Source organism: Eublepharis macularius, chromosome 7 (genome assembly GCF_028583425.1).
Source record: "Eublepharis macularius isolate TG4126 chromosome 7, MPM_Emac_v1.0, whole genome shotgun sequence".
Lineage (NCBI taxonomy): Eukaryota > Metazoa > Chordata > Lepidosauria > Squamata > Eublepharidae > Eublepharis > Eublepharis macularius.
Window position 1 is genome coordinate 4,528,935 of NC_072796.1, and position 12,956 is coordinate 4,541,890.

Genomic DNA, 12,956 nt, shown 5'->3' on the forward strand with positions numbered 1-12,956 from the left:
GGAGGCGCTCCGGGGCCGCGCGGCTGCCGCCTGAGGGGCTTTGCAGAGAGGCGCGCGGGTGTCTCCCCTTCTGCCCTTCCCTCGCGTTCGGCTCCCCACGGCCTTGGGCAGGAGGCTGGGCCGAGGGCGAGCGGCTGTTGGCTCAAGGCCGCCTGGGGCCTCGGGGCAGAGCCCGGTTTCCAAAGGGTCGAGAGACATCGCCTTTTTTGATTTACAATTTTTCCATTTATTTTTATACTACAAACAGACCACCAATAAACGTTCAATTTAACTCAACAATCTATTTTGTAAGTCTGTTAACATTATCCATTAAAGGTTAGACGTTTCCAAGGAAGATTCTGTGCTGAGATCTCTTACATTGAACGGTATTTACATTCAACAAGATTATCAAAGAAAGGAAAAATTTTCTTTTAAACTTCATTAATAACATGTTAATAAGTTATTATTCCTTTTGGAGAATCACTTGTTTCATTGTGTCTTTATATGTTATGTATTCCAAAATGGGGAACCGTTGTTCTAAAAACTGAGGTAATTCTGATTTTCTAACTTAACTAGGGTTGCCAGCCTCCAGGTAGTGGGCTGGAGATCCCCCGGAATTACAACTGGTCTCCAGGCCACCGAGATCAGTTCACCTGGAGAAAATGGCTACTTTGGGGGGTGGACTCTATGGAATTATGCCATGCCGAGGTATTTTCCCTCCCCAAACCCCACTTTCTCCAGGTTTCTCCAGGTTTCACCCCCCAGATCTCCAGGAATTTCCCAACTTGGAGCCGGCAACCCTAAACTGAGCTATGGTTTTTCCATTATAAAAATGCACGGCTGGCTATACCAATTTTTTATTGTTGATGGGGTTTTTTGTTTTGATTTTGAGGTAATAACAGACTTGTCTATTGACAATAGCTCTGATATAAGATTAATTCTGATAGTTGGTATTGACCGGTCAGTCCAACAGCTCAAGAATAGTATCTGAAGTTTTTATTACTACAGTTTCCCAGAAATCTTGTGTGTATTTGCAGTCCCACCAGCAATGCACGTCCCCACGTCCGCCCCACATTCTAACCACTGCACCACCCCACCAAATGAAAGTGCATTAGATGGGGGGGGGGGAAGCACCAAAATTCAAGTTATGCAAAAGTTCAAATGATGTTAGATAGACTGTGGCTCTCTTTCGTATTGCTTTTCCTCCCCTTCTCAGGACTGAAGACTTTCTCCCACTCTGTGTAAGCTTGTAGATGTCATATCCATATCTTTTTAAGGTCTTAAAGACAATAGGCTGTTCAACCAGAAAAAGACAGCAGGGTAACTAAAAAGTTACTGCTTTTCAATATCCATTAAAAACAAGCGACATTTAATTGCAGAAGCAGTATATTTGCACACATCTGATGTTATATTGAAATCCAGGTCTGCTAAGAGAGTCATTAAATGATATTTAAAAACAAACGGGGATCAGATAGGGATCCAGAAATTTTCTTAAATCAAGATGGGTAGCTTTGTTAGTCGGTCTGTAGCTGTAGAAAAGAGCGAGAGTCCAGTAGCACCTATAAGACTAACAAAATTTGTGATAGGTATGAGCTTTCAGGAGTCACAGCTCACTTCTTCAGTAATTTTCTTGTGCTGCTAGTGGGCATAATTGTGCCTGCCTACACCTTTCTTTGTGTCTGCCAGGTGTTTTTAGAAAGTGGGTGGGGCTAGGTGAGGCTTTTGCCCAGCTGGGCTTCTGATGAGCCATTGGAGATTTGATCAGCTGTGCAGATCAAATCAATTTCTGCTTGGGCAGAAACTCCTTCCACGGCATAAGGATCTTCACTGTGTGACTGAAAGTAAACTCTGTCAGCCATTTCGTGGCAGCCATTTTGATGCTGCGCCCACCACGCATTCAGAATACCAAAGGTGCCATCTTATTGAGGCAGAAGTGGGTATCGGGATGTGCCTTGGACTGTTTTAAATCTGTTCCTCATGAAATGGACTCAAACAGTTGCTGTTGGAGATGGAGAACAGCGATCTGCAGAATGGGAATTATCTTGTAGGGGTCCACAGGGCGCAGTCTTATCCCCCATGTTACCCAACCTCTCTGTAGAGCCTTCAGGAGAACTCATTTGTAGCTATGGAATTGGATGTTATCAATATGCAGATGACACCCAGCTCTACATCTCACTGTCTAAATCACCATGGAATGCATTAGACATTGTCTGACAAGCTGCCTGACAACTGTGCACAAATGGCTGAAAGCAAACCAATTGGGACTGAATCTAGCTGACTGAATTGTTTTCTATAGTTTGTAACCCTCCTTGATTCTCAGTCAGAATTGCAAGCTCTAAATGAAGTTAAATATATAAATAAATCTACCATAATCCAATCTTGTACAATGTCCTACAAGCACAAAATATTACTTGATTCGAATAAAAAATAAATGCAATGTTCTAAATTGTTTTATTGTTTTCTTCTATCAATCTCACACATGTAAAATGGGACCCTAAGTTAATAACTTGGTCATAGGCTTTGGCTCCCCCGCACCTCCAGGCTAGACACTTTGGGCCAGGCCCATAGGACAGAGGCCCCTTCACAGTAACCAGACCCCGTCATGAACTTGAGTTGTGTGTTGCCTGCCTACTGCTCAAAATTTCCAGATGATCTCTCTGTGGTTTCACAGGTGTTCAAGCGCATGGGTGACAAGATGGCATCCTGAGACATCCCAAGGGCCAAGGGGTGGGACAGTAGTCTCCAAGCAACATTTAATGGGCATTAGAGGCTCTAGCCACTGAGAAACAGTACATGGCTCAGACCAACCTCAAAGGAAGCCAGAGGTGCTGATGGTGGCCAGAGGTGCTGAGAGGTACATAAGCACCAGCAGGGAAGCACTTCCCCATTGGCTGCCTGGTAAAGGTCATCTAGCAGTAGGGTTGCCAACTCTGGGAAATACCTGGAGATTTGGGGGTGGAGCTTAGGAAGGGTGGGATTTGGGGAGATGAGGGACCTCAGCAGAGTATAGTGCCATAGAGTCCACTCTTCTAAGCAGCCATTTTCTCTAGAGGAACCGATCTCTAGTCTGGAGACCAATTGCAATTCTGGGAGATCTCCAGGCCCCTCCTGGAGAATGGCAACCCTATCTAGCAGGGCAACCAAGCCAGTTTCTGGCCTATATCTGGACTGGAAGCCAAACTGAACCCTGGGGTTGCATTACCACCATTCTCTCAAGCACCTTGCTGTCCAGTTGGATTCACCATGCTGAAAACAGTATAAATCTTTTCTTCAGACTTACATAGTTTGATCAGAGGGAAGGCGGCATGGGATAGCCTGATCTCGTCAGATCTCAGAAGATAAGCAAGGTCAGTACTTGGGTGGGAGACCTCCAAGGAAGACTCTGCAGAGGAAGGCCCTGGCAAACCACCTTTGCTCCTCAGTTGCCTTGGAAGCCCCTTGCTGAGGTCGCCATAAATCAGTTGCAACTTGATGGCACATATGCACACACGTAGGCCAAATCCACACGGCTCAAGTTTGCCGCTATTTTCCCGCCATTTAGGCACTTCTCAGAGGGCTGTTCACATACTCTTACCATTCTATCGTATCTGTTGCGCTGCGCCTCAGACAAGGTTGTCACGCTTTCAAACGCTTCTCTTGGGCAGTTCTCACTATGGATGTGAACATATAGCAGTGGTTCCCAAAGATACCGCCCCCTCTTAACCCGCCCCCCCACTTCCTTGTTTCTTGCCTTTCCAAAACACTTTCCCTCTTTGCCAAGCAATTCTTATGGTCCCAACTCTGTCCGAGGCATGCCCGCACCTACGCCCTGTTTATTTATTTTTTTTAAAGGGGGCATTCCTAGCGCTATTGTGCAATCCCGTTCATGAAGATCACCCACAAACGGTTTGGGAAGTGGTGTTGTAAAAATCCGTGGAGGCATCAAGGGGGGGGGGGGTTGCCATTTTTTTTACAGTAAATAATGTTTCACTGCCGAAGGAGAGCCCAGGTAATTTCTGATGAGCAGACTGTGCCTGCAAAGGTTGACTCTTTCCAGGTTTTTTTTTTTAAATTAAAATTATCGGTATAGCGAAAAATTGCTATCCTATAATTATAGTTGAGTGGTAACATTAACCAATCGCAGGCATCAATGGGGGTGTGGCCCCGCCATTGCAATTGAGCAGAAAATCGATATAGCGAAAATCTAGCATTAAATTTAAAAAAAGGCTACATGATGTCGTCATCGGCGACGGTGGATCTAAACCCGCCCTGTATCATGCAATTCTCCTAGGGATGTGAACGGACTATAGCGCAACGCTGGCACAGTAAAAGAGGGGATGTGAACACAGACTGGGAAATCGCGGGATAGAATCCAGCACAATTATTGCGTATGAAAAGCGGAAGGTAGGGAAGTGTGGATTCGGCCATAGTTGTCCTAAGAAAGGCCCCTTACAAAACTGATTTTTCCAGTAGGCAATGGAGGTATTAGCCCATATGCCTCTCCTCTCCTCTCCTCTCCAATATTTCTTTCTTAGCTTTTCTTCCTTTCAAATGTTAAAAGTGAATAGATTTATTTAATTTTTCCTCAGACAGGAACTTTTTGTTGCCTAATGAACTAACAACGTGGCAGGTAATGGCAGATACACAGCGCTGCAACTGTGTGAATTCTGTCAGGTCTTGCCAGGTACTTCCCCAAGCATTTCAGTGTATTACTCAGGTGCATGAGTTAAAGATGTTTTTATTAAAGAAAGATACCAGTATCAAGATACTATGACAGTGGAATTGGCTGGAATGCCTAAAGGTAGTAAAGCAGGGTCAGTTATAGGGTACTGTCTCCGCTGCCGCCCCCCCTCTTGATAGGAAGAAGAGGCCGTTGAAGGTTTTGGCGCTCATTGCCTGGGGAAGAAGGAAGGGGAAGAGAAAGGAGTTCTACGCAGTCTCTGCGTTTAGTGCAAGGTCATTTCCCTTCAGCAGAAACGCATCTCCAAAACATCTTGCCTGAGAGATAAGCGGTTAGCAACAAAACAGACAGAATAGAGGTTTCACTTTGCACCTACTCAGAGGCCCTGCAGCACAATATTATAACACAGTACAGTTGATAGATGGTAGATATGCTGACAGCCTGACAGCCTAGCTGATGAATTCTTCAGGTGGGCTTAGGTATTGATATTTCAGGAGATATACCTGTGCACATTATTAATAAAAGGTCAATTCCTTCAGTCTTGCTTCATTCCTATAATTCAGTTACATTCTCTCTCTCTCTCTCTCTCTCTACCAACTTGAGATTCGAATCCCCAGGTATCTGATTGAGCAGCAAAAAGTTGGGAGGGGGGAATTTTCAATTGGTGTAACAGTGAAAAGGGGGGAATTACCCCACCTTAAGCTGCAGGTCCATTCCATATCACACAGAGACACACGTCTGTAGCTGCTTTTTGCAACTTACTGTGGAATCTCAAACAGAGTTACTCCATTCTGTGGCCACTGAGTTCCATCAATCCCTGCATGCCAAGTCTCACAAGAAAGGGCTTTTACCTCTCTTGCATTTCATTTAAAACAACCTCTGGGCTGTGGTGCTTTTCTTTTCACAGCTATGACTGGGAAGCCAACACAGCCACACACACCCCTGTGCTGTCCCACCCAGATGCCTCGCTCGACTTTGCAGGACCAAGGCATACACCGAAAACTATGCTATTTGTTATAGGGAATTATGTGGCATCATTCATTGCCTTCCTCCTGTGCCTGGAACTGACCATGTCACCAGCAGTGAGTCAGAGAAGGAAGAGAGAAGATACACACAGAAGATCTTTTATTTCTAGACTCTGGTTATGCAATTGTTTTTGCCACTGTACCCTTCTGTATTGTTTGTTCCTCAAAAGGCTTGTGAAATAAGTGTTCCAGTCCCTGCCGTAACGCTATCTGAAGTTGTTTCTGGTGTTAAGTCTGATGAGAAAACTAGAAGCAGATCTGACAGGGGAAACCACATCTGGAAAAGTGAAGAAATGTTGCTCTTTGCCCCTCCCCAGTTCCGGACAGAAGGACCCACTTTGCAAGATTTAGACAGCGAAACTTCTCTTCCAGCAGAACACCTGGAAGCAGAAGGCATCAAGCCCTCTCTGGGACAGAAAAGGATCTTGAAAGCCAGGGCAGTAAGTGGGTGAGTCCTTTCTATGTTTGGGGGGCTGAGGGGCAATTTGTGTCTTGCTGTAAGCTGGCGGCTTGTTCCAGCACATTGCCTCTGGCATAACAAAATCTGGGCGTCTTTGCCTTAAAATAATCCAAAGGAATTCTTGTAGGGCTGGCTGGTAAAGGAATGTCCTCCCAGGTTTTATTTTCCATTTCCTTCTGTGCAAATCCTTGATTGCGCCCTCCTTTAAAAAATAGGATAGAAATAATGGTTTTAAGTTGGAGCTACATGACAGAGTTACAACTGATGAAGCAACAAATGAGCAAGAAGGACCTTTTTATTTTATGTGAGGACGGGCCACGAATAACCGCAAGTCAACAGCTACTGGCATGAGGAGAATGTTTATATTAACACTGGACCAGCCAAGAGGCTTTCCTTTGACTCTGCCTTACAGTAGTTATTTGAGTATGAATCCTTGAGGAATGTCAGCTCGCTCGCTCCTTGCAGCAAACAACAGGGAAATGTTGAGATCTCAAACTCCCCCCCCACTCCATAGTATGCACATGCAGGGCTTTTTTTTTCTGGGAAAAGAGGTGGTGGAACTAAGAGCCAAGCTACAAGTGATGCCTTACACAGGTTGGACACTTGTCAGCTTCCCTCAAGTTTTGATGGGAAATGTAGGCGTCCTTGGTTTTACAGCTTGGCTCTCCATTACAGCTGCAAGGCCAGGATGCCTACATTTCCCATCAAAACTTGAGGGAAGCTGACAAGTGTCCAACCTGTGTAAGGCGTCACTTGTAGCTTATCTTTCAGTGGGTTGCACTCGGAGAAAATGGTCACATGGCTGGTGGCCCCGCCCCCTGACCTCCAGACAGAGGGGAGTTGAGATTGCCCTCTGCACCACTCGGCAGCGTGGAGGGGAATCTCAACTCCCCTCTGTCTGGAGATCAGGGGGCGGGTCCACCAGCCATGTGACCATTTTCAAGAGGTTCCGGAACTCTGTTCCACCATGTTCCAGCTGAAAAAAAGCCCTGTTCACATGCATATCATTAATTGCTCAGGTACAATAAAAACGAGTCTGCTTTTCGCCCTGCATCCCTGTAATTCCCTCAGCTAGACCTCATTCCTCACTGAGGTAGACGTCAATTGTAGGCCTGTGTTTGGGCTAAACCGCTTCAGCTGGCAAGCTGGAGCTTACATGATAGAACACAAAAATGTCCTGCACATTGAAAACTAACACATCAGGGAAAAGGGTTATAGCCTTGGCATTTTTTTTTTAATGGAAGAGCATTAAATCGTTTGAGTTTCCCTCTGCAGACTGAAGCAGAATAATGCCGTAGAAGATGTTTTGCTCTAGGGAGAACTAGATATATATGAAGCTCAGTGGCGGCTGTTCCCACAGTGTGACAGAACTTGGTATTCCATGGACTTCAAAATGGCAGTGCCAATAATCCCAGCGAGATGGAGGTTTGGGTCCTGTTCTTTGCTCTCTTCCTTCAACCACACACTGAGCAGCCTGTCCCTTCTTTTTATTATTTATTTATTTATGTCATTTATAGTCTGCCTTTCTCATTGAGACTCAAGGCGGATTACACAGTGTGAGACTGAATGAATGAATACATGAATTTATTTGTGGTCAGAGACCATAACAATGGCAACACATCCTTAGCAATCAATAGAATAGTTAAATCCAGCGTAAAAATGTAAAGGACATAGAAAAATACATTTAGCATTTAAAATCTTATCTTAAAATGTATATATTTCTCTGGGAACCGCAGTAATTCTAATCAGTGTGAGATTAGTACAGTCAATATCAGGAACGTTTCCATAAACAATGCTATAGGGTAAATAGATACAAGTTCCCAAAGACATAGCGTTAGCAGGAATCCAGTACAATATAGTGGTGAAGTCTATGGTTCCTAACTCATTAGTGGATCATCAGAGATCCCCTCTCTACAATACAGCCCTCCTATCTGATTAAAAAGCCTTTTTGAATGATTCGGTTTTGCATCGTTTGCAGAAAGCCATACGTACATGCTCATGCCCTCACCCAAGGGCACATATGTGAGCCTCTGTGCCCTTGGGTAGGAGCAAAGTGACCAGCCAGCTGGAGCCCATGGAATGCAATTCTGTGTGATACTCAGTGCGGCGCAGAGGGCAATCTCAACTCCCCTCTGTCTGGAGATCAGGGGGCGGGGCCACTGGCCATGGGACCATTTTTAAGAGGTGCCGGAACTCCGTTCCACCGCGTTCCCACTGAAAAAAAGCCCTGGTGATACTAAAAGTGAGACCAGCAACGGTCAAGCTCAAAGACACAGCTCTGGGTTCAGAATACAAGACCTCCTTTGCTTTTTTCCCTTTCTTGCAAACTCTTTTGGAGCTTTGTGATGGGGGCAAAAGACACTGCAGGGGAGAAGATCTTTGACTGGGAATTATGTATGTGGATTTAGGTTAGAAGCTTTGAATCACCCGGCGAAAACATCCTGGGAAATCTCAAAGAAAGATTATTGAGAAAATAGAATATAAACGTAGTCACATCAAAAAACAAAGGAACACAAAAAGCAATCATTTCAAAAAGGTAGCCATGTTAGTCTGCTGTGGCAAAGCTCAACAGGAATCTTGTGGCGCCAGAAACACTAACAGGGTTTTATTGTTCCGGCGTGAACTTCCATGGACTAGAATCCGCTTGTTAATTTTTATTGCCACTAGACTACTGCGTTTTTTAAGGAACTAAAATGTATGAGGCTGGTCTAGTGGTGTGAAAATGGATGGAAATGGAGCCTTGAAGACTGGCCGAGGATGCGTGCAGCTGTGCAGGGACACCACGCCCTTCCTTTCCTCGCAGACAGATTCTCTACTTCTTCTTTCTCTTGGATTCCGTCCTCCCCCATCCCCAGCCTCCACTGTTGCTTCCAGGGCTGGCCCATATTTTTTTACTTACTGGACATTTAAGATGAACAATGTGAAAAGAAAAACAGATAAGCTCTTCAAAGGCCCTCCGTGTTTCTTCATGGCAGCTGTAGAAGACCAGAGTCAACAGATGGGGTTGCCAACTCTGGGTTGGGAAATTCTTGAAAATTTAGGGGTGGAGGTGGGGAGGGCGGGGTGTGGGAGGAGAGGGACCTCAGCAGGGAATGATGCCATAGAGCCCACCCTCCAAAGCATCCTTTTTCTGCTGTCCGGAGATCAAATGTAATTGAGGGAGATCTCCAGGCCCCTCGCCATAAGCTGGTAAGCCTGTGTTTCTAGAAGCCTGTTTCCCATCAAGATGGGAGATCTTCTCACCTTTTTGGTGCCTTCAAAATCTGGTGCCCGAGGCGGTTGACTAGTAGTTGGGCCAGCCATGGTTGCTTTGGAACCTCACCTCTGACCTTGGTTGCGTCTGTGCCTGCGCCTCCCCTGACTCCTCCCCTCCCCCTTCCATTCCAGCTGCAGAATCTTCCTTTGGGCGTGTGACTGTGGGGACCATTGGAGAAACACAATAAGTAGAGTCCATTTTATACGTGCCCTGGGCTTGGAAACTGTGCCCTGCTTTGCAGTTCTTGCTTATCTGTGTACGCCCCTGTTCATTGCCTTTGCTTTTAAAGAGGGTGGGCTTTGCTCCTTTCCTTAGAGGCACGCCACCTGCAAATAGTTCTGAGATGAGGGCGGCGGGGATTGCAGGAATACCTGGGGATCTGCTGCACCCCCAAAACAGGAGAATAGCGCCTTTTCTTTTATCCAGTGTATGGAGGGAGAGGGTATTTGCAGTCTCCCAAATGCCAGCTTTCAGGGGCCCCCTCTCACACCAGCCACTCAGGAGACAGTCGGACAAGCTCCTAGAGGCTTGAGATACCACTTGCTACCCACTACTCCCTCAACGTCCTTAACAACACATAGACGGTGGTTGTCACGCCAGAGATTTACTGTGACTCTTCTCTTTCCCAGGCTTGGCATCATGTGCAGAACTCAGGCCTTTGTGTCCCTCCTTCTCCTGGGACTGAAACTCCCCGAGGCAAAAAGCGACTGTGAATTTGTCGAGTCTGAAAATCTCTGTGTCTGCTCGCTGCTCAAGGAGTCACAGATGGACAACTTGTTTGAATGCTTCCAAGCCACCACATACGAGCTTCGAGGAGGAAACCTGGAGAAATTCGCAATTTTTTCTGATCTCACACCGTCTCCGTATGTTCTTGATATTCTCACGGCCCTGCATGTCAGGAAGCTTGTCTTCACAGACCTCCTTGTGCCAGAGGTAATCTTGCCAGGAGCCCTGGAGTTTGCTTCCCACCCTCCTCTGCTCTCCGAAATTGAATTTGTTAACTGCACTTTCCTCCGAAGGGCCGGCTGGAGCTACCCAAGAAGGCTGTCCCCACTGAATGTTTCCTCTCTGCGTTTCCATCGAGTGACTGCTGATTCCCTGGCTGACAGACGCAATGATTTGTCCAGCTTGACGAGGTGGCTGGAGACCCTAGAAAATCTGACATTGACCGACTCAAAAGTCACCTCTATCCCATGCAAAATTGGCCAGATGTTCACTGGGCTGCACCGTCTTGATGTTTCAGGAAACCATTTCCAGGATGGGAGCATGAGGTCCTCACTCTGCCAGGGAGCATTCCCAGGACTCCAGGAGTTAAGACTCCACCATAACCGACTAACCTCTTACGATGCTGTGTGTGAGACGGTTGTCCCCCTCAACATGCTCATGCACTTGGACCTCAGTCAGAATGATTTCCCGCCTGGATTCTCCTCCTCCTCCCAGTGCACGTGGCCACAGTCCCTTCGCGTTCTCAACTTGTCCAGCACAGGGTTAAAACACGTGGAATGGTCTCTGCCACCCAACATGGAGATCTTAGATCTGAGTGGCAACAGCATCTCTACTCTCGACCTCTCACTCCCCGCCTTGAAAGAACTCCACCTGTCCAACAACAGGCTGCAGACAGTCCCCTCGGTCAAGAAACTCCCTCGTCTGGAAGTCCTCAGTGTTGATCGAAACCAGATCTCACATCTGCCTAGCCAAAGCCTCCTGCAGCTGAAGCACCTGCAGCTCTTAAAAGCTAGCCACAATCTCTATGATTGCTCTTGTCCTTATATCAAGGAGCTCCAGGACTTGGCAAGCAAGCCATCCTTGCTGGCCAGTTGGCCTCATAACTACACATGCCAAACCCCTCCTTCTTACCGGGACTCCCTGGTTAAAGATATGTCTCCTTCGACACTTCAGTGCAACAAAGCTCCACTCCTTCAAGGGTCAGCAGTCATCTTGCTGTCCAGCCTTCATCTTCTTCTTTGTCTGTTTCTGATTTGACCATTGTCAAACATTTATTTTGATCAGTTCTAAAATATTGCAACTGGGCCGATTACCTGAAGCCGGGACGTGGCGCAACGTTGCGGATCATGCCGGGGAAAACGCGAAAGATCGCGTTTTCTCACGCGGGTTTTGCACGACATCGCGCAAAACTCGCACGAGAAAACGCGATCTTTCGAAAAGAAAACGTGGAACTGCACAGCAGTTTGAGATTGTAGTTCATGCACATAGCACTTCCCACTACAAGACACCAAAAGCTTTGTCACTAAGAATCACACTCCGTGACGTTTAGAAGTCTAGTGGAAGAAAAATCCTCAGAACTGGGAACTGAACAAAATGTACCTTTTATTTTAGATAATTTACTTCTTTTATAAACACAGCCTCTGGGGTCGCTTTATCAAGAGGCTATCACAGAGAGAAAAGGAAAAAACCTTTTCCTTCCTTGCAATTTTCTCACTGGAGAAAGCCTGTTGCTGGGGGAAATTCAGGGGTACCCGCATTTTTTTCTCCAGTGGGAATAAAAGCAACTCACGGTGCCTTTTTCTAGTGAGAAAACAGGAGGAGAGGAATGGGTTAACATTTCTCATTCCCTGCCCTGTTCTCTTCCTTGATAAAGCAATCCCCTAGGCTATATTTGCAAAAGAAAAAGAATATGGGATAAAATAAACAGTATGTGGGGTGAGGAAATGAAGCGCCGTTCAGCCCTCAGTACACAGACTGCCTCAGATCCTGCAGGAACAACCAGGACATTCACTTAAAGAAATATTAATCCTTATTCTGCATCAGGGCTTTTTTTCTGGGAAAAGAGGTGGTGGAACTCAGTGGGTTGCCCTCAGAGAAAATGGTCACATGGCTGGTGGCCCCGCCCCCTGATCTCCAGACAGGCAATCTAAACTCCCCTCTGTCTGGAGATCAGGGGGCGGGGCCACCGGCCATGTGACCATTTTCAAGAGGTGCCAGAACGCCATGCCACCACGTTCCAGCTGAAAAAAAGCCCCGCTCTGCATATTCCGTAAACTACACCAAGGAGAAGAAATCAGTTGACCTTCGGGGAATACTCTGTAAAGAGAAGGCATAGAGTCTAAAGGAATTGGGAGGGGTGGAAAATGGACCTACTTAAGCAGGGTCTGGACTATTGTCTTACTTTTCACATTGTTACTACTGTATCCTATTACATGAGCTTGAATTGTTTGGACAGCACCAAACACAGTCTTTTGGAACTGCGTTTTCTCCCCTAGAAGTACATGTTTTGTGTCTGGTTGCACATGTAAAAAACCCCAATGCAGAATTCTACTGATTTGGGTGTAAAAAAATTCCCTGGAATTTGGGGGTAGAAATTTCTCTGAATACTGCTGGAAATACACGTGTGGAATTTATAAAGAAGACTGCGCTCCCTTTGGACTATTCCATATTATGCCCGTAGCAACTGGCACGTATGTATTATCTGCTGAAAAACAAATAAAAAGAGTTTTATTTTTAATGCAAACAGCGCTGTTAGCATAAAAACTCCCCTGCTGCAAGTGCCTTTGATGTTTTTATAGAGAGATAGCAACAAAAGAAGGCTACCTTTGATCCTGGGCTGTTTGCTTGCTT

At 46.1% G+C, this 12,956-nt stretch overlaps 1 protein-coding gene across 1 annotated transcript; it reads left to right on the forward strand.

Annotated features, from left to right (window-relative positions):
• The first annotated feature begins 6,040 nt into the window (after window positions 1-6,040).
• Window positions 6,041-12,179, forward strand: CD14 (CD14 molecule). Its single transcript, XM_054985559.1, has 2 exons — window positions 6,041-6,112; window positions 10,010-12,179. Exon 2 carries the CDS (start codon window positions 10,020-10,022, stop codon window positions 11,361-11,363), a length of 1,344 nt encoding a protein of 447 aa, XP_054841534.1. The 5' UTR covers window positions 6,041-6,112; window positions 10,010-10,019; the 3' UTR covers window positions 11,364-12,179.
• Window positions 12,180-12,956: the final 777 nt, after the last annotated feature.